Source organism: Athene noctua, chromosome 27 (assembly GCF_965140245.1).
Source record: "Athene noctua chromosome 27, bAthNoc1.hap1.1, whole genome shotgun sequence".
NCBI classification, from domain to species: Eukaryota; Metazoa; Chordata; class Aves; order Strigiformes; family Strigidae; genus Athene; species Athene noctua.
The window spans coordinates 7,131,761-7,150,837 of record NC_134063.1 but is presented as its reverse complement, the minus strand read 5'-3'; the positions used below and the strand labels follow the sequence as shown (position 1 = coordinate 7,150,837).

Here is a 19,077-nt window from a genome sequence, read left to right as displayed (position 1 = left end):
AGCACCCGGGACACTCGCAGGGGCCTGAAATGGGGGGACACAGGCACACACACACAAAGACAAGATGCACCAAGGAGCCACTTTCCTCGTGTCAGGGACCGGCGAGGGGGCACCGGCCTCCCCGTGTCACCGGGGAGGGAGGGAGGTGACAGCACCAGTCACCGCTCCGGTGACACGGCCCAGACGGGGGGAGAAGCAAAAGGAACCAAAGCCCGGGGTGGGGGCGGGACGGCTGCCCCCACGCAGCCCTGGCCGGCATCGGGGCGGCGGGTGCGGGCGCTCGGCCCCTTCCCTGTGCCCAAACGGCGCAAGAGCTGCGGGACCGACCCCGCACCCCCAAACGGCGTCACCGAAGGCCCGGGGTGGGGCGGGAGCCCCGAAAATGAGTCTGCCCTGGGCACCCCCTCGCCACAAACCCCTCACACCGGTGAGGAAGCTCCCAGCTCCCCCCCTCCACATCCCCTCCGCCTGCCCCCCAGGCTCCCAGAGAGCAGAGGGAGCCCCGGCACCGCTCCAGGGCACGGCAACGGCTGGGGAAGGGCAAGTGGCACAGCCCGGTGGCTCCCAAGGCCGGGCAAAGGGCTGGCTGCCGTCCCCCGGCTCGGTGCCGCACCCAGAGCTCGGCCGCCCAAGGCCTGGCACAAAGCCCGCTCGATATTTTTATCCCCGGCCTCCGTGTTGTTTGAAGCTGTCCGCATATTTTTTTTTTTTTTTTTCCCTCCCCCCCCCCTTCTTTTTCCACAGCCCTCCCCTGCCCCACCCTGGCTCAGAGGTGACAGCAATAGCAACACACCCTTCTGCTGCTCCGACCTGAGCCCAGAAGGCATCAGCTGCCCTCGGACAGCCCCAACAGGGCCTGGGGGAAGGTACAACCCCCCCAAGGACAGCGGGCAGTGCGCGGGGGCCAGGCCACGCTCCCCACACCCCCTGCTCTGGGAATAGCTGAGCCGGCCAACACCCCCCCCTCCCAGCCCTGCTGCTCTGGCAGGAATGTCCGAGGGGCTCGGGGCAGGACGTTCCAGTAAATGCAATGGATTTTAGGCTCTGGGATGTCCCCATCTTTATTCCACAGCCACCAGCTGCCCGAAGACAGGGAGAGCTCAACCCCCAGCGCAGCTTCTCAGGCCGCTTGCTCCGTGCTCCAAAAACAGTAAATCTGCCCCCCGCCCCCAGCACAAAACAAGCCAAGCCCGGGGGGGGGGGAAGTCTCGTTTTCTTAAAAACAAGGGGTTTTAAAACAATGATTCAAGTTTGGTAACTCCTCTCACCCTCCTCCCCGGCTATAAACGAGGCCGAAACTCACCCTCATGCAGAAATCAGGTTCAAAGTTCATCCAATTTGTGTGGGCCACAGACAGCCCCATGCCCCTCGCGGGGGTGACAAGGGCAACTCAACTCCTTTTGCAGAGCCCTGGCCCGGGGCTGAACCCGGCTCCTGAAGCCCGGGGTGAGCTCGGAGCAGGATCCTGGAGGAACGTGCCCAGGCAGGGGCCGGCCCCAGGTCGCGTTTGGTGACAGAAGTACCGGGTTCTGCTTGGCCTGAGAGGGCTGGCGCGTTGGCAAAGGAGCTGGCTTGACTCAAAACGGGCTGGAGCAGCGTCTCAGCAGGCCGAAGGCAGCAAGTTGCTCTCCACCTTCAGTCCTTTGCTGGCCAGGAAGGCGTCCTGCTTGGGCTCGCGGCCCAGGAACCTCCTCAACATGTCGGAAGCATCCAGGGAACCGCCAGGATGCAGGATGCAATTCCTGTAATCCATGCCCACCTGCGAGGGGACAACAGAGCGGGACACGTGGGACAGCTGCCCCGGCCCGCGGGCCCGGCGGCGCAGGACGCCCCCCCTACCTTGCAGTTCATGATCCCCTCCTGCTTGAAACGCGTGTGGAACATATCCATGGAGTACACCTCGCTCCAGAGGTAGCCGTAGTACTGGGCATCGTAGCCTCCGGCCAAGTGGCCAAACGTAGCGGGCATGTTCGTACCTTTGGGGCGAAGGAAGGGAAGGGGCGTTAACGGGGACGGCTGCTGGAACTGCTCACAGCGTGGAAAAACCCCTCCGTGCTGACACCGTGTCAAAGCAGGCACTGGGTCAGCGGGTTCGCAGTCCCAGGGGAAAGAGGGAAGAGCTTTCCAGTTCTTTTTGTAGGGATTTAGCCTCGTTTTTCCTGGCGCCAGCAGAAACGGTCCCCACTGAGCCAGCCTGAAGCCCCAGCCTTGAAAAGAACCTGCTGAGCCAAGCTTGCAGGCCAGGCCTAGAGAGACAGCGAGCGGGACCCCCCCTGAGCCCCTGGGTACCTGGGGTGGCAGGGACGCCCAGCACCTCCTCACACAGCCGGGCAAACACCTCCACGGGGTCAGCCTTCGTCTGGGTGTGCAGCGCCTGGTCCACCTTGGCCAGGACGATCTGCCGCAGGTTGAAGAGCCCTGTTCCGGGGGGAGGAGGCAAACTGAGCTCCTGCCAGGCCTGGGGGGCTCCCACACTTCTCCCCACACCCAATTGCTGACCCGCTTCCCCAGTCCAGCCCAGTTCAGCAGCACCCACAGCCCCTGCCTGTGGATAACCTCTGCCCTCCCTGGCACCTCCTCTCACTGTGCCACCACCCTCTGCGCCTCTGCCACGTCACCCTCGCTCTTCCCAGACTAACAGCAGACGTGGCTCCTTCCTCCCCAGCCCCCTCGGTCCCCTCAGCAGGTAAGACAAAGCCTTTTTGCTACCCGGCCAGGTCACTAAGGGTCCCCTTCTCCTCCCCATGCACTGGGGACACCACGGCGAGGCTCTGGCCCTGGCTGGGGACAGCTCAGAGCCCTCGCCCCCCGCCAGCCCCTCCTCACTGGCTCCCACTTCCTTCTGCAGGGACCCACCTGTGTTTGCCTGCCGGGATTTAATGAGCTTCTCCAGCAGTTCATCAGGGATGGGGCTTCCAGTTTTGTAGTGCCGGGACATGCGCAGCAGCGGCTCCTTCTCCCACACCCAGTTCTCCAGCATCTGTGACGGTGCCTCGACAAAGTCCCGCTCCACGTGTGTCCCGCTGAACATGGCAAACTCCGCCTAGGAGACACGGCAAGCTCAGAGCCGGGTGTCATTTAATCCCCCCATGGGAGCACGGCAGGGGGAAAACCAACAAACCGACCCTCTGCCAGCCCAGCCAGGCCTCACCTGAGAGCAGAGCTGGTGCATGACGTGCCCGAACTCGTGGAAGTACGTCTCCACTTCATCATGCTGCAGCAGGGAAGGTGCATCCGGCGTGGGTTTGGTGAAGTTGGCCACCATGGCAGCCACCGAGATCTGCCGGCTGGAGTCCGGCAGGAGGCAGCCCGGCTGCAGGCCGAAGCAGGCCGCGTGCCCGTACTTCCCCTCCCTAGGCCGGGAAGAGGAGGCTGTTACCCGGATCCTCGCCCACAGCCACCCAGGGGCCACCGTGGCCCCGCGCCGAGCAGAAGCCCCCGGCGAGGCCCCGCTCCTGCCCGAGCTCCCCCCGTCCCTCCGCACAGCCGCGTGCCCGGGAGCAGGACGGCCTCTCCTCCTCCTCAGGCGTGAGGCAGGCTCTGCCCCCCCTGCCCTAACCCTCCTCCCTCGCGTCGCCTTGCCCAGGGTCTCACCGCGGGTACAAATCCAGGTAGAATTTGCCGATGGTCTCCCCGGAGGAGGTGTCCTTCACCGTGTAGAGCTGGACGTCCTCGTGCCAGACCTGAGCCTTCTCTTCCAGGTGGAAGGTGAGCCCCAGCAGCTCCTGGTAAATGGCCAGCAGCCCCGTGGTGACCACCTGCATGGGGAAGTATTCCTTCAGCAGGTTCTGGTCCACGCTGTACTTGGTCTCCTCCACCTGGTTCATGTAATAGCGCATGTCCCAGGCATTGATGCGGTTGTCAAACTCCAGGCCGCGCTTCTCGCACTCTTTCTTTTTCAGGTCCAGGATCACAGCTCGTTCCTTCTCCCCGAGGGGTTTCAGCTTCTGGGCCAGCTCATCTAGAACCAAAGCAGGCAGGGTCAGTGCCCCAGAGCAGCACACCCTGCCCTTCCCCTCCGCAGCCAAGCGCCCTACCCAGGAAGGTAGCCACCGTCTTGCTGCTTTTAGCCATGTTCATCTCCAGCACGAAGTCCGCGTGCGTGTTGAAGCCCAGCAGGCTGGCTTTCTGAGCCCGCAAGTCCACCAGCTCCTTGAGGATCAAGCAATTCTCCTGCGAGGTAGAGTCAGACAAAGAGTGAGGGGGGGTACGCAGGCGAGAAAGGAAGCACGAGCCCCAGCCTGGGAAGCATCACAAATCTCAGACAAGACCCCTCCAGCGCCCAGACCCGACCCCGATCCTGTCTGGCCCTGCTGGCAAGCAGCAAGGCCCACCTACCTCTTTGCACCTGGAGTTGAACATTTCCTCCACCTTCCTCCTCGTCTCGGGCACGTAGCACTTCTTCAGGAGAGGGAAATAGTGCGGGTATTTCAAGGTGACTTTCAGTTTGCCGTCCTCCGTCTTCTCCAGGGAGTTCAGGAAGTCCTCAGGGAGCCCCCCTGAGAAAAGACAAGACTGATGGAGAGCCCCGGCCTCTCCAAGAAACACCAGCTCCGGGGCTGAGCACAGGAACAGGCTCCTTGGCCAGAGGAACCCAGGCACTCAGGGCCACAGAGAAATCATCCCGAGCGCTCCGTACCTAGTTCCTCCTTCGAGAAGGGCAGGTAGGTGGTGTCTTCGTTGAGGTTCTTGTTGAAGTCTATGCAAAGGACGCTCAGCTTTTTCTTAATAGCTTTGATTTTCTTTAAAATACAGATGAAGAGAGAAAAGCCAGTCCCAAGGGGGAAGTCAAAGAGCGCCGTTGCCCGGCTCCAGCCCGCCTCCCGAGTGGCCCAGCCGCCTGCTCTTGGCTTTTATTCAAACACAACGCTGCAGAATTAACTGCGAGCAGGCGCTGAGCTCTCAGCCGGGAACAGGCTCCCTCTGATCACACCTGGTAGGGAAGCAGCCACCTCAGCAAGGTCCCAGCTGTCTCCTGCCAGCTCAGGAGCTGCAGGTGTTTAAGCAACCACCTCCTCTACCCTTATTTCATTTCACCTTCTCTTCTATTTTTAACCCAGCTTCGAGCTCCTTCGCTGAGCCGCTGGCGCACGGTGAGAGAGGGGGAGCCTGAGCAGCTCAGCCCCCCCAGCTCCAGGGGGGAACCTGCCCTCACTGTTCCTTTGCACCATCTGCAGCTTCAGCTTCTCAGGAGCCCCCCAACTCCCAGCATTGACCCCACTTTGTAAACGACCTCCCCTTCAACGGAAAGGAAAAAGAGGGGCGTAGAGTGCTCAAAGCCACAGGAATCGGGGCAAAATTCAAGAGTCTGAGCCTCAGTCCTCTAATGCTACACTGCAAGGCCTCCTCTATGCATCCTTACTTCAAGCTCTGTGATCTCACCTCCTGCGTTTCCTCGGGGAGATGGAGACCGTTTCTTTTACCTAATTTGATCAGCCTCTCCAGATATCTCTTTGCTTCAGGCTTCAGCGCAGCGCTCTCTGCTTTCTCCTGTAAAACAAAACCCACAGGGAACCGCAGGATCAGGTGTTGCAGAAAGTTGGTTCCTGGGGGGAGACGTGGGCTACTGTAACACCAGTGACCCAGAAGTAGGTGGAAACACCCCACTTTGGTGTTTTGGTTCCTATCCGATTGTTTGAAACCCCTCGGCCTTATGCTGCATTACAGCACTTCTCAGGGCGTTACGCAGCCCCTCCCCGCCTCAGCCGGGCTGGTTTACTAACGCCACTTCACAAAGGGACAGCGGAGGCCCTGAGCAGGGGCAGAGCCCTCAACCCCCAACTCCCCAGTTCTCACTAACAGCTGGACCATCCTGCCACGATCACACAGCAATTCGGTTCCAGACCTGACTCGGTATCACTCACTTCTAAGTTCTGGGGCAAAGGAAAAAGCTTTGCTGTAATTCCAGGAGGTTTCAGTGCGCTGCTCAGGTGTATCCCTGACAGAGCATCCTCCCAAGCACACACCTGGAGCCAGACAATCCTCTGGTACACGTCCTGCCTCATGCTCATTTCCACGTCGAACTCCGAGAGCTTCTTGTCGGCCTCGGTGCTCGCCGTACGGATGTCTTTGCAAGGAGAGACGTGCTGGGGGAAGTCCAGCATGTTCCGACGAACTGGAAAGACAGAAAAGGGATTGGGGTGAAGGCAATGGCTTCATGTCCCAGAACTGCTTGTTGAGTGGGAGTGTACAGAAAGTGTGTGTTAATTGGGAGCCAGTTTGACGACCCTGGAGCCTGCCGTGCCTGCCCACACAAAGGCAGAGCAAAGGACTGCTGCCAGACAAACCCGGCGCTGCCCTCTCTGAGCAGCACCCGGTCACCCCTGTCCTGCTGCTTTCCCGCTACAATCCACCTTTCTGACAAAACTCACAGGAATTTCATGCCCCTGAGTTCCCAACACGTTTGCCCCAGCTGGTATCAAGAGTTTCAGGAATCACAGGACTCCTACACTGGCAGACACGTGGGCAGCATCGCTGTGTGACTCCTCTCCGTAGAGAACCAGGCTCAAAGTGACACGTCTCTACTGCAGACGCTCTTCAAAAGCCACCACGTCCCAGGTGTGCTCTGTCCCGACGTATTTCCAGTTTAGAAGTGAAAACAGGAAGAACATTCCCTGCCACAATCTCTACAAAACCTCAAATAACACAAGCCCTGTGGGAAGGCGCTGCCCTCCGGGCACAAGCACTCTCCACCCAGCAGAAGGTGAGCAGGCAGCTCCTCTCTGTTGCTCAGGGAAAGTGCTGACACTTCTGCTGAAGTTAACATTACCCCTGCTTAGTAAGGGCTTTTCCTCTTATTTTAGTAAAAAGAAATCAGAGAGAAGAAAGAAGAGGCTTGCAGGCCGGCTGCTGCTTCGTACAGACGCGACACCTCGCAACAGGGGCGGTCAGGACAGCTGACAGATGCCGTGAGGCAGGAGGGGGCTGCGTGACTTTGGCACTCTACTGCTGTGAATAATTAGCCAGAGATATATCGACACCGGCATCGTTTGCCAGCACAACGCCACCATGTCATGTCACTTTACAATCTCTGAAGCGATAGCAGTGTTTAAACAAGGCACACGGAGAGATATTTATCCGCTGCCTCCAGGAAAAAGTTAGAAAAGAGCTGAAGATCTCTTAGATCACCCGAAGCGTTTCTGCCAGCGCACAGTTTGTTCCCACTAATGCACCTTGACACATAAAAGCAGGAGATAACCTTGAGAACCTCACTACTCCTCCCGTGGACCATCCTGCTGCCAAAGCGCCGTCCTCGTTTTAGACTCACTCTTCCGTTCCAAATCTGCTCTATTCTTTGTACTTATATCTAGCTATATAAACACTAACTGGAAAAAAACCCAAACATGCTGCTGCTGGAGCCAAGGGAATGAAAAAAAAAAAAAAGGGGAGATGACAGCATGGAGTAAAAAAAAAACAAAACAAACACCTTCATAACAACATGTTGCTTTCCAGACTGCCAGTACTCCCTCTCGGTGTACGTACCCGTATATTCCACTTCCACATCTGCCAGTGCCTTGAGAGTGTTTTCATAGGACACCTCGCCCTGCTCCTGGGAGCCCACCCGGTCGTACACAAGCTTTGTCCTCTCCGTCAGCTCTGCTGCCATGTTTTCTATCTGTTCGGCAGTCAGGTCCCATCTCAACTGATTTGCCAAGAGCCTGGGGGACTGGCTGTCCACAACGTTACCTGGGGAGGAAACGCTCTGTGAGATACAGTCTGACACGGCCTCGAAAGAAAACTCAGCTGCATAGCTAAAGCTCGATAAAAGCACTCAGAGGAGAGGCCCAGCAAACAAACCCCGCTGATGGGCAACCCGGCTTCTAAGAAACTGGGGCGCTGGCAGCAATCTGCGGTTGGATTATTTTCTGGGCATTGTTTACTCTCTCAGTCATGACAAGCCCTTCCCAGAAACCTGACTCCCTCTCCCTGCCTGCCCCTGGCAGGTGTCTCTGCCCACGGGACGGGGCGGGGGGGGGGGGCGGCTGTCGCTGTCCCCGGCCCGGGGTGGGAGCTGGGGGGGCAGAGAGGTGACAGCAGGACACCACGGCCTCGCTACGCGACCTTGGGGGGCTGCCCCGGGCTCCCTCCTCCTGCCCCCGTCCCTCTCTCCTCCATCTCCCCCTTGCCACGCCACGCCAGCCCCTCGCCCTTGCCCTCACCTCCTCCCCTCCGTCGCCCCCCCGCCGGGTGCTCCCCCCGCCGCCCCAGCCTCCTCGCTGCCCTCCAGGCCCTCCCCCGCCGCCGCCCGGTACCTGTGGGGGGGGCCATGCCGGGGGTGCCGGGGGTGCCGGGAGGCCCCGCTCTGCTGACGAGGCCGGGAGGAGACCGCGCCGGCCCCACGCACGGAGCATGTGCCCCAATCATAGAGACGGGCAGAGAGAGAGGCCGCGCCGAGGGATTCTGGGAGAGCGGAGGACTGGGCCGCTCTCCCCTTCCCTTCACCCCATCCGGACCGGGGGAAGCGGCCCGTCCGCCCGCACACGTGCAGCCCCATCCCTGCCCCTGCCCCAGCCCTCAGCCCCTGCGGCGGCCCGGGCCCGGGCCCGGGAGCGGAGCCCCGCCGGGAGCAGCGCTCGGCCCGGGGCGGCCTCTCGCCCGTTCCCATGGCAACGCCCCCTCTCTATGGTAAAAATCAAGGCGGAGCGACAACTGCACTTCCGGCCTCTGGCCCCGCCCCCGCACGGCGGAGGCTGCGCATGCGCCAGGGACTCCGCGCCTGCGTCGTCGCCCCCTGGCGGCCGGGGCGGGGCGGGCGCAGCGCGCAGGCGCGGGGGGCGGGGCGCGGCGCATGCGCAGTGCTGAGCCCGCCCCGCTGAGGTGAGTGTCGGGGTGCCCGGTGACGGCGGGGGGGGGGCCCGGCCCGAGCTGCGCCCCGCTCCCCGCCCCGCCGGGAGCCGCCTGCCTGCCTGCCTCCGGCCCTGGTGGGAGCAGCGGCTGGGCCGGCGGTCGTGGCGGGGCCTGGCGCTTCCATCGCCCGGGGTCCGGTGTGGGCCGGGGCTGTGGCGGGGCGTCCCCCCCCGGCGCAGGCCGCGGCCGCGTTCCCCCGTCCGGGAGGGCGAGTCCTGCCGGTTGCCGTTTCCTCACGAAGCCCCGGGTGAGCGGGGCTGCCCTGCCGGGAGCGGGGCGGTAGCCCGGGGCCTGCCGCGCCCCTCGGGCCTGCCCGGTCGGGGGCACCGGTAGGAGCTGCGGGCACGGCCCCGGTGTACGGGGGGAGGGAGGTGCCTCCTTCCTCTCTGCCTGCCCCTGGGGGCCCGGGGGGGTCTGGGGGCTCTCTGGCCTCGCCTGTCCCTGGGGCTGGGAGCCCGGCATAGGCTCACACCGCCACGCCTGCCTGCGACTGGGGCCAGCTTAGCTCTGTTGGGCAGAAATTGTGTTTAAGCAATTTAATTTCTCTATTAAATCGCCCTGAATGGTTTTCTGTGCTACAAACCCAGTTAAGCGTTCTGGCAGAGCAGTTCAGCGCAGCAGCAGTGCCGAGCAAGGAGCTGCCTCGTGCGCTTACAGGATCTGCCTCGGGGTCTCGGGGAAGCCCCAGCCTCGGGGTGTGTTTGTGGGGGTCGCTTTGCTTTGGGCCTTCGCTCTCCTTTGCCAGCAGCAGCCTGGCAGGGTCGGCTGGCAAGTAGCACAGGGAGTTGGCAGCCCTGAGCCCCAGCTCTGCTCACAGGGGCAAATTGCCTCAGCACTTGGTTTTGTTTCAGAATCAAATTATGCTCTGAAAGGGGATGACTGTGGTTTATTTAGTGGTGAGCTGCTCAGTCTAGTCCTGGTCAGCCAGAGATGTTTAGGTAGCCAGAGACATTTTGGTAGCCAAAGTGCCTGTAACACCTTTGATGAATTTCCCTTGGCAGGAGCATTGCGGGGCAGGACTGTTCTGTGTCTCTTACGCTGCAGAGTGTGACTTGAGGCCTGGAGAATTCAGGTAAAGTGGGTTGTGGTTACAAGCAGAGTTTAACGAAGACTCCGGAGGTCTTGGCCAATCCTGAACAATTCCCTTCTCCTCGTTCATACTGGGGGAGAGCTGTAGAAAAGCTCATTGACTTCTTCCCCATCATATAACTTCTCCCTCTACAGGTTGTTTTTTTTTTAAAGGTACAAGAAGTGGACCCAAACTGCTCACAGCCTCCCGGAATGGCAGACCAGAAGCGCCTTGCCTACTCCATCATCCAGTTTTTACACGACCAGCTGCAGAATGGAGGTCTGTCTCCAGACGCTCAGGAGAGTTTGGAAGGTCGGTGGCTGTACGTGCTTCCCAGTTCACACGCTTGGGTCTGTCAGCCCAGCACGTCGGGACGTTTGGACACTGTTGCTCTCTTCTGCATCTTCCTTGGCTGGGCTGTGCCTAATGTCAAACCTTGCTCAAGATTTGAAATGAATTTGTTGTCTTGGGGAGTTATCCCGGGCATTAGGGATGCTGACTGCTTATCTGATTTCTTGATATTTCTTGCAAAAGCAGATTAACTCGAGGAAGGGATATACTTGAGATCAAAAGCTTCTCTGACCCGGGCTTTGAGACTTGCAAGTTTTATCTTAAATGAGGTGGAGTCAGGAAGCTTGATGTGTAAAATGCAAACTTTGTACGGAAGTGTTTCATGCTTGCAGAGTGCTTTTCCCATTCTGCTATCAAAATGCTCTTCCACAGCTTGCTCTGGAGTATTTGTACAAGCTTTTTCAGAGGGCTTCACTGGTAACAAGAGCACATGGGTCTTAAAAGATCCACTTAAGGCGCCTTAGTCTTTAGTCTTGTACATTTGTCCCACTGAAGGAGAGCCCAGGCACGTCTGCAGTGGCGGGTACATTCCTGGCTGAGGCAGGAACAACAGAGTGGAAGGAGGGTTTATTCCTGGTGCTTTTGGACTGTAAAATATGGCACGAGAGCTCTGTAAAGCTGAGCTCTGTGTTGCTGGGCTTCCCCTCTGTGCTGGGAACAGCTTCCCACCCTGGTGCCTGGGGAGGGAGGAGGGTGGGTGGGTGGTTGGCGCGGAGCAGCCACCCTTTAGCAAGTGGAACTTGCAGATCTCTCCCTGCCCTGTCCACCCCAGCTGGGTTAACTTCTACCCCCAGCACGTGGGAGCTGTGACTGACTCAGTCCAGGAGGTTAATCTCTAGAGCTAAGGTTTGCCCAGCTCTCAGGTTTTGGCAAAATTTGAGGATATGGCCCAAGTACTAAGCCTGGTCTTTGGAATTGTGTCGTTTAGAGTGGCTTTGTTTCCCTGTTAGCTCAACAGTAAGAAATTCAGGTGCTATGGGAGGAGGCAAAGTATTTCACAGAATCATCTCGGTTGGAAAAGACCTTGAAGATCATTTAATCCAACCATTAAGCTCACACTGACCGGTCTCAAATTTAGATGGAGAAAAGCTAATTAATTACCTGACTCTTCTTGCCCAGTGGCCATCCAGTGCCTGGAGACAGCGTTTGGGGTCTCGATGGAGGACCAGGGTCTAGCTGTGTCCCAGACTCTGCCGGAAATATTCGAAGCTGCTGCAGGGAAGGTAAGCGCCCTAAAATATGTGCCGAGTTTCTATTTAAGCAGCGAAAGCGATGAGCTCTGCTTGATTTCCGTGGCGATGCTGCCACCTCGGAGGTGTGTGGGAGTGAAATGTTTCGGGCTTGATGAGCCAGTGCCTGGAAAGGGGGAGGTATAGTAGAGCTCGACGGGAGCCCTTACCGCAGCATTCTCCCTTTCCTTGTAAGGAGCCTGAACACATCAGAACAAATTCGGAGCCCATCACCCCTTCTGAAGATGACATAGCTGAAGCTGAAAGGCTCAAGACTGAAGGTAACCTCCTCTGGAGCCGGTGTATGACGAGGTTTAGATAAGAGCAGAGAGGGAGACTTAATTCACTCAGCACCTGGGGAACGCTTGGAATGGGGAGAAAAAAGCAAATGGGATCAACCCTTCCATTTGTGCTTGTTTCTCTGCTTGCGCTCCAGGAGCGTGTGTAGGTTGGCATAATTTAGCTGCCACAGAGCCTGGATAGACAGCTGGGTCAGCGTTTTCTTTTGCATCCTGAGAAGCCGGCGCTGTGTAGAACAGGGCATCTTTCCTCCGGAGCTCTCCTCTTTGTGCTGCCTCTTCTCTGCCCCGCGAGCGCGTGATTAGTGCTGAAGGACAATGGAGAGCTTTCTCTGAGGCAGCACCCTGCAGGGCTTTTCAGGACGTGGTGCTGCTCTGGGGGAGCCTCGGGTGTGCCCGGGGAGGGGAGACAGCTGAGGGTGCTCGGGGAGCTTGCGGGATCGGGCAAGCTGGAACTGCCAGGACGTGGGTCCCCTCCCTCGCTGCCCAACGCCCCTCACGCTTGCAAGTGGTTGGATTGACCAGCAAAAGTTGCAAGCGGTTGGTTTCTCTCTTGTTCTATTTTCTTAAGTAGAACATAGATCCAGGCCTGTTGCTTTTGTCCCTGTTTTTTCGCTTGTTAATGAGCGTTTCCTCCATCTTTTTAGGAAATGAACAAATGAAGGCAGAAAACTTTGAAGCTGCTGTGTCTTTCTATGGGAAGGCAATTGAATTAAATCCATCCAATGCTGTGTATTTCTGCAACAGGTATTGATTATCCCTTTCTCCACCTTTGTACACCTGTGGTTTTGTTCTGACTGCTTGCATCTAAGACTCTTGAATGGTCAAAATCCCTTTTTTATGATTCTCTAGACTGCTTGTTCTTGCTGCTGCTCTTTATGAGCTTAAAAAAACCCCACACAGTGACACACTTTCCTGTGCCTCCTGCCAGCAATGTGCCCTGGCATCTCTAGATAGGATGTGGGTGTGGAAACAAACTCTATTAGGCATTTGAGGAGATCTAAGGATGCCAAGAAACGCTGTCTGCTTTCATGCAATTAACTCTTAAGTGGGATAGAGAGCCCAGGTTTGAGAGCCTGTGTTGGTAATAAAAACAAAGGAGTGAGATGAGACAAGTTGAAGGCTCGTTAATGACAATTGTGTGAGCTGATGCGTGTGCAGAATTGGGTATGCAAGCGAATCTCCTGTTTCGCAGCGCTAAGTGGAAGTTGCTGGGAAGACACTTGTTGCATAAAGCACTTTGAATCGGGATTTGCTTTAGTTATGCGCTTGTCATGAGCGCATGGGTGCAGCTGGCTGCGTGGATAACGTGTCTGTGCTCTCGCCAGTGCCGTGGTGAGGGGTTTCTTGGGGCAGGGAACTGCAGCTTTTAGCTGAGCTTTGCTTCAGCTGCCTGAGGGTCAGTCCCAGGAGGTTTTGGGCAGGTGCCCTGATGTCAGTAAGAGTTGGGAGATTGAGCCTTGAAGGAGCCATGTTATGGCTTCAAAAACAGTTTTCCCTCTTACACGGAGGGTGTGGGGAAACAGATGAAACGGTTGTTATGACTAAAATCAAGGTGTGAGGGAAGCTGGAGCGGGCAAGTGGGATACTTGGGTGCCTCCCCGGGGCCTGGGCTCCTCTTGGAAAGTCCGTAAGGAGAGGGGAGGGCCTCCATTTATTTGTAGTAGAAGCAGAACGTGGAGCTGGGTGTTTGGAGAGCAGCCTGCTCCCCTAGATATGGCCTGGATTTATGTCACGTTCACACTTGACCTTGCTGCGTGCAACAGGAGACTACAGAGAGGGAACAGGGGTGACCTTGATCAGCGTATTCAAGCTAAATCTTTTCTGCACATCTTTCTCCGCTCCCTCCAGAGCTGCTGCGTACAGTAAACTAGGAAATTACGCTGGAGCAGTGAGAGACTGTGAAAGAGCTATAGGCATTGATCCAAACTACAGCAAAGCTTATGGCAGGATGGGGTAAGTAAGAGCAGGGCTTTGGGCTAAAATTTTAATGCTTTGTGGGAGTGAATACTGTCAGTGGTGGTCTGCCCCGGAGTGGCGTGCAGAAATACCTAGTGTTTCACTTCTGGGGGTGGAGGAAGATTGCAAGTGCTTCTCTAACTCTGTGACTTTTAATTTTATTTCCACTTTAATAGCTTGGCCCTCTCCAGTTTAAATAAACACACAGAAGCTGTCGTTTACTACAAAAAAGCCCTGGAGCTGGATCCAGACAATGACACCTACAAATCGAACCTTAAAATAGCTGAACAGAAAATGAAGGAGACTCCTAGTCCAGTAAGTTCTGAAACTAATGCCTGTTACACGTGGGGAGGATGAGGAGGCAGCTTCTTCACTGGAAGGGCCGCCGGGCGCTGTCTGGCAGAGCCCTGATGACCTGGGCTGTGTTTAGAATACAAATCCTATTTGCAGGCAGAGGGGAGATAGTTAGTGAGTCCTGCTGTGGCCCTTTCTGCTAATATCCAGAGAGAATAACTTCACTGCTTGAGCACAGTCACCTTGGGCTTATTTGACATGAGACTCGCTAGGAGGGAGTGTTTCCAAAGAGCACTTTTGCCTTAAGCACCTTTCTTAAAGTCACTGCTCCTAAAATCCGGCTTTTTGTTTCTAGTGACCCGTTAGCGGTACCAAAAGGGCATTTTAGGAGGCTTTTTTTTTTTTTTTCTTACCAAGATTGTTTTCTTCAGAAGAGAGACCTGGAGGTTTCCTAGCCAGAAAGCTGGTGACTGCACTGCTGCTGTGCTCCATGCAGGACCGTGTTAGTTTATTATTTGAAAGGGATTTTAATTTTCTAAAGACTTCTCCAGCGCAAAGGTGACCAAGTGGATGTGTTTAACTGGGAAACTAACGGGTTAGAGCTGTAACGTGGCTGGTGTGGCTCAGCTGGTGAGAGGTGACCAGTAAGCCACGTAATGGAGAGATCTGCCCTTGGTGAGCCTAATCCCCAGGCTGCCCGTGGCTCGGGGCTTTGCAGAGAGGGTGTGGACAGAGCCTCTTCCCTTTGCCGTGGTTTAAGGGCTGGATTCTGCTAGCAGTGGGAGTAAAGTATTAATATTCATTGCAACGTGCATCAGGATGTCATCATCTGCCTGTGGTTTCTTTGTTCTCACAGACTGGAGGTCCAGGAGGATTCGATTTAGCTGGTTTGCTGAACAACCCCGGCTTCATGAGCATGGTAAATCCAGGCACAGCTGTGCCTCGGCCTGCCCAGGGGGAAATTATCCCTGCGTGGCGCGGGGAGCTCCTCTTGTCTCTTCAGCAGATTTATTTTCATTTCGTTTCTCCGTTTCGGTGTCGCTGTGTGGAAACTCTGCTTGTCTCTCCCGAAGGTCAAATGACTTACTGACAGGCTTCTCCTTGCGGTGTGCGGGGTGTGGCAGGGTGCCTGTTCCTCATTACCAGCCCTGCCTTGTGTGTCGCTCTGTGCTTTTCTCAGCTATTTTTATCCTATTGATCTGTTTCAAATCTGCCTTCACTTTGTTTGTAGTTGAATGGCACATCATCTGCATCTCTACCCAGTCATTTCTGACTAAATAGGGTGTCGTGTTTTTTTTTTTTTCTCCCCTCTTTAAATAGGCGTCTAACCTAATGAACAATCCACAAGTACAACAGCTGTAAGTTTGATCCCGTCTTGTATTTCCTCTTTGAATTGCTCGTTTGAGGCTCCGTGTGTGGTTGGCATTTGCAGTAGGTCTGACGTGGTGGGAGCAGGGTGGTGTGTGGAGGGCAGCCCTTAAACCAGGCCAGTTGCCTGAGCTAGTGTGTCCTCTGAGTGCTCGGGACTGTGCTGAAGAGGGGTCTTAGTATAAATGTTTGCAGAAGGGAGGGAGGAGAGATCGTGGGGTTGGGAAGCTCGGGGTCAGTTTGGCTCTGCTGTGCAGGATTTATGTGACCTGGAGACAGGATTTCACAGCTTCACCTCAGAACGAGAACGCTTCCAATCTTTGAGCTACAGGATTGTGAGGATCAGTTTTTGTGAGATGCTTACGTAGTATAAAGTTATAAAATTAATAATGCACGTACCTCTCCTGACCGTCCTTTCAAGAGCGCAGGTGGGCAGCGAGTTAGAGACCTTCTGCAGCTCATCCTTTGATAACCGTGGGAGATAATTTGGCTGAAGGGCTGAAAGCCAGCCACCATTTCCATTTGCTTCTGCCTGCTCCTTCCACTGCTGCTGCCAGCTGAGGGTCTGCACCAGCTGCAGCGGGAGGGCTCCCAGAGGAAGGGGCTGGGTAGACCCGGTGTACTCTGGGCTGTTCCCAGTGAGGGAATCGTGTTTAGGCTGCTCTGTCAGTAGATCTCGCTTGATGCAGAGCAAGCAAATAGCTTCTGTGAGGAAGGGCAGTGTTTAAATGTAACACGGGGCTTGCACACAAAAGGGGGAGTCTCTGGGAATACAGTAACTGACACTATTATAAATATTTCTACACATTGTGCAGTTTAATGTTAGTCACTCTTCTGCAGTTAATGTACAAAAAATGTTTGCAGAAGATTCCCTTGCAGGTAACTTCATAATCTGTGTGGGAAGGTGCCCCCGTTCCACTGACACTCCCCTCCCAGCATAAACCAAACAATTTCTGTGGGTTTTTCCCCGCTCTAAGCAATGACTGTTACTTCCACAGCATGTCCGGGATGATTTCTGGTGGCCACAACACCATGGGAGCAGCAGGCACAAGCCCCTCCACGAATGATCTGGCCAGCCTCATACAGGCGTGAGTAGAGCTGGGTGTTTCCTTTTGCCTTGGTCAGGAAATGGATTTGGGGGGGTTTCTGACCAGAATTGGAAACTTTTAATGTTGAGGAAGGCTTAAATGCTGGGTGAAGTATCACCTCTCTTGGTGATGTGAGCTAGGTAGAGTTTTGACAGTCGGCTCTGGAGAATTTCTGAGCATCAAACGGTGTTTGTGTGTGTGTGTGAGAGCACTAATGGGACAATTTCTTGTTCTTCAGGGGCCAGCAGTTCGCTCAGCAGATGCAGCAGCAGAATCCTGAATTAATAGAGCAGCTACGAAGCCAGATCAGGAGTCGAACTCCAAGTGCCAGTAACGAAGATCAGCAGGAATGAGTACTCCAGGTGAGGCTGTAGCCAGGAGTGCTGCTGTGCTGTGGCCAGCTGAGTGGGAATTTAGGAATTTGGCTGCGATATCTGTCATGTGCCTTACTTGGGTGATCTGGTGTCTCCCCTCCGCGCAGGCGGGGTTCTCTGCGTCCGTGCTGAGCCTCAGGTGCAAGGCTCAGCCCTGAGGAGCGGTGTATAAGAGCTTCCCTCACACACTGTGTGACTGACAAACGAGTCTCGTTATCTCGCGCTCACGGTGGTTAAAGGGACACTTGATTTTCATAAAAATTGAATTTGCAAATGTCTTGTCTTCCTGTCTCTGCAGCGCAGTCCATGGGAACTATGTTCTTTGCTTTAAAAACTGGAAGCCATGTGCGTGTTGCCATTTCTTGAGTTGGAAGTGTCCAAGAGGGGGAAAAAAAAATAATGGAAAAACAAAATACTTTATATGACCTGCATGTTAAAGACAGATTCACGCTTTCTTTCCCTAGTCTTCGTCCCTGCTCCTCCCCCTCAGCCTTTCCATTAGTCTTTTTTTTTCTTCTGGAAGATCCAGCAAGCCGAACACAAACCAGCATCAACAGTCTTTCTAAAGAAACTCAGAAAATTAACTACACTGTTACATTTCTATGTTATTTGCTACATGGGAATTTTTTAACCCGTTTTTGAAGAACGATGCACTCTTCACTACAGGACGTCTTCACTTTCCTGCCCACGTGCCACTTCAAAGAAGTGTTCAAGTCCTACCTAACCCCCCGTCCTGCCCCGTTTAATCTTCCTGCCAGTTAGAGACAGTAGTGTTTGACCACTCTGGGGATCCCGGCATCTCCTTGCCTCCAGGAACAGGGTTTCTGTTGATTAGATCGATTGCGTTTCTCCTTCAGGTCTGTAGCAACATTGCCAGCGTTGTTAATACACGGGAGTTTGGTGCTTGCCTCTCACAGGTCAGTGTAAATGTGTTGGGGGGGTTGGGACTGGCCGTGTGCGACGGCTCCTTTCTTGAGGGCTTCCTGGCACGCTGCTTGGGGTTCTTTCCCAGTCCTGACAAAATTTGTCTAGTGTTTAGTAATTATGGCTATGTTGTTGGAATGATCCAATCTGTGAACTAGTCAGGTGGACAGTAAGAAAGATGTTTTTGGTGTTTAAAAGGATTTTTTTTTTTTTCCTGCTTTTTTAATCTTTTATGCATGTAAGTAATCAACCTGGTTGACTGTGCTAACGGTAGGAGTAGAGGGCGCCTGAGTAGAGAGCAGAAGGAATAAAAAACGCTGCTTGGATAGTCAGAAATCAAGTGGCTGCTGGTTCAACGTGGCGGATTGGCGAGGAGTGATTACACCTCAGCGCATAGATGAGGGGGAAAAAGCTCCTGGAGCCAACTCAAGCGACCCGCAGCTTCTAGTTCCCTCCCCGTGTCCCTCCTTGGGCGAGCAGAAAGCTCTGGCCACTTCCCCTAGAAGTCACTAGTTGAGGCCAGAGACTTTTCAATGGACCTCGGAATCGGTTTTAAAGTAGTTAATTCAGTTGTTCACGGCCTGACCGCTGGGGAAAAAGCGTCTGGTCTGAAGGTGGGGAGGTGTGAGATGGAAAACGCCCTTTGGCGAGACCCGCTGGTGTGAGCGAGCAGGTATATCTGAATATTAATATCAAGGAAAAAAAAAAAAGATTTGTAAATGCTCCATAAAGTAATATGTGGTTAATGTAACTTGTGAAGAATAAAATATTTGGACACTTTCTTTGTCATCCCTCTTGCCCCCATGACTGAAGCTGGACCTGGGTGGGCTGCGGGGTCGAGGCTGGGGTCACTGCCTGGCACAGCCCACGGACGGGTTTTATCCCCCAAATCAATTTATTTTTTTTTTTGTTCTTTCCTGCTGAAATGCTCCTCCCGTGTGTTCCCGCAGCGCAGGGAGGGGAACTCTCATCCCATGGCTGCCTCCCCTGCTCCCTTTGTTCTCTCCAGCTGGTTTTTGTAGCCGAGCCAAATGGGATATTTGGGGACTGTAGGACAGTGTGGAAAGAAAAATCTCAAGAATTACTCAAAAGGAGGGAATTGCACAGATGTTTCCTCCTTTTTCAGGGCTGCTCCCCTCCCTGCTCCGCTGTAGCTATAGATATTTTTTTTTTCCACGTCTCTTGATAACTTTCTTTTTATACGCCTGAGTTCAAGGCGCAGCTCCCCGCGGCCGAGCTCCTGCGGGGTTTGGGGGGGCCGGAACCCCGGTTTGG

At 55.3% G+C, this 19,077-nt stretch overlaps 2 protein-coding genes across 2 annotated transcripts; one reads left to right on the top strand and one right to left on the bottom strand.

Moving 5' to 3' along the window:
• Window positions 1–1,031: 1,031 nt before the first annotated feature.
• On the bottom strand, window positions 1,032–8,513 carry THOP1 (thimet oligopeptidase 1). The gene is made up of 13 exons (XM_074928142.1): window positions 8,253–8,513; window positions 7,483–7,686; window positions 5,967–6,115; window positions 5,383–5,490; window positions 4,640–4,742; window positions 4,339–4,499; window positions 4,038–4,173; window positions 3,595–3,961; window positions 3,152–3,353; window positions 2,857–3,043; window positions 2,290–2,418; window positions 1,840–1,976; window positions 1,032–1,759 (listed from the first exon to the last, which is right to left on the bottom strand). The coding sequence occupies exons 1-13, from the start codon at window positions 8,362–8,364 to the stop codon at window positions 1,601–1,603; spliced, it is 2,154 nt and encodes a 717-aa protein (XP_074784243.1). The 5' UTR covers window positions 8,365–8,513; the 3' UTR covers window positions 1,032–1,600.
• A 319-nt stretch (window positions 8,514–8,832) lies between these two features.
• Window positions 8,833–18,581, top strand: SGTA (small glutamine rich tetratricopeptide repeat co-chaperone alpha). The gene is made up of 13 exons (XM_074928052.1): window positions 8,833–9,094; window positions 9,849–9,919; window positions 10,090–10,228; window positions 11,387–11,490; window positions 11,693–11,777; window positions 12,443–12,542; window positions 13,647–13,751; window positions 13,931–14,069; window positions 14,905–14,967; window positions 15,369–15,406; window positions 16,415–16,504; window positions 16,743–16,866; window positions 17,177–18,581. The coding sequence occupies exons 3-12, from the start codon at window positions 10,129–10,131 to the stop codon at window positions 16,855–16,857; spliced, it is 939 nt and encodes a 312-aa protein (XP_074784153.1). The 5' UTR covers window positions 8,833–9,094; window positions 9,849–9,919; window positions 10,090–10,128; the 3' UTR covers window positions 16,858–16,866; window positions 17,177–18,581.
• The last annotated feature ends 496 nt before the right edge of the window (window positions 18,582–19,077 follow it).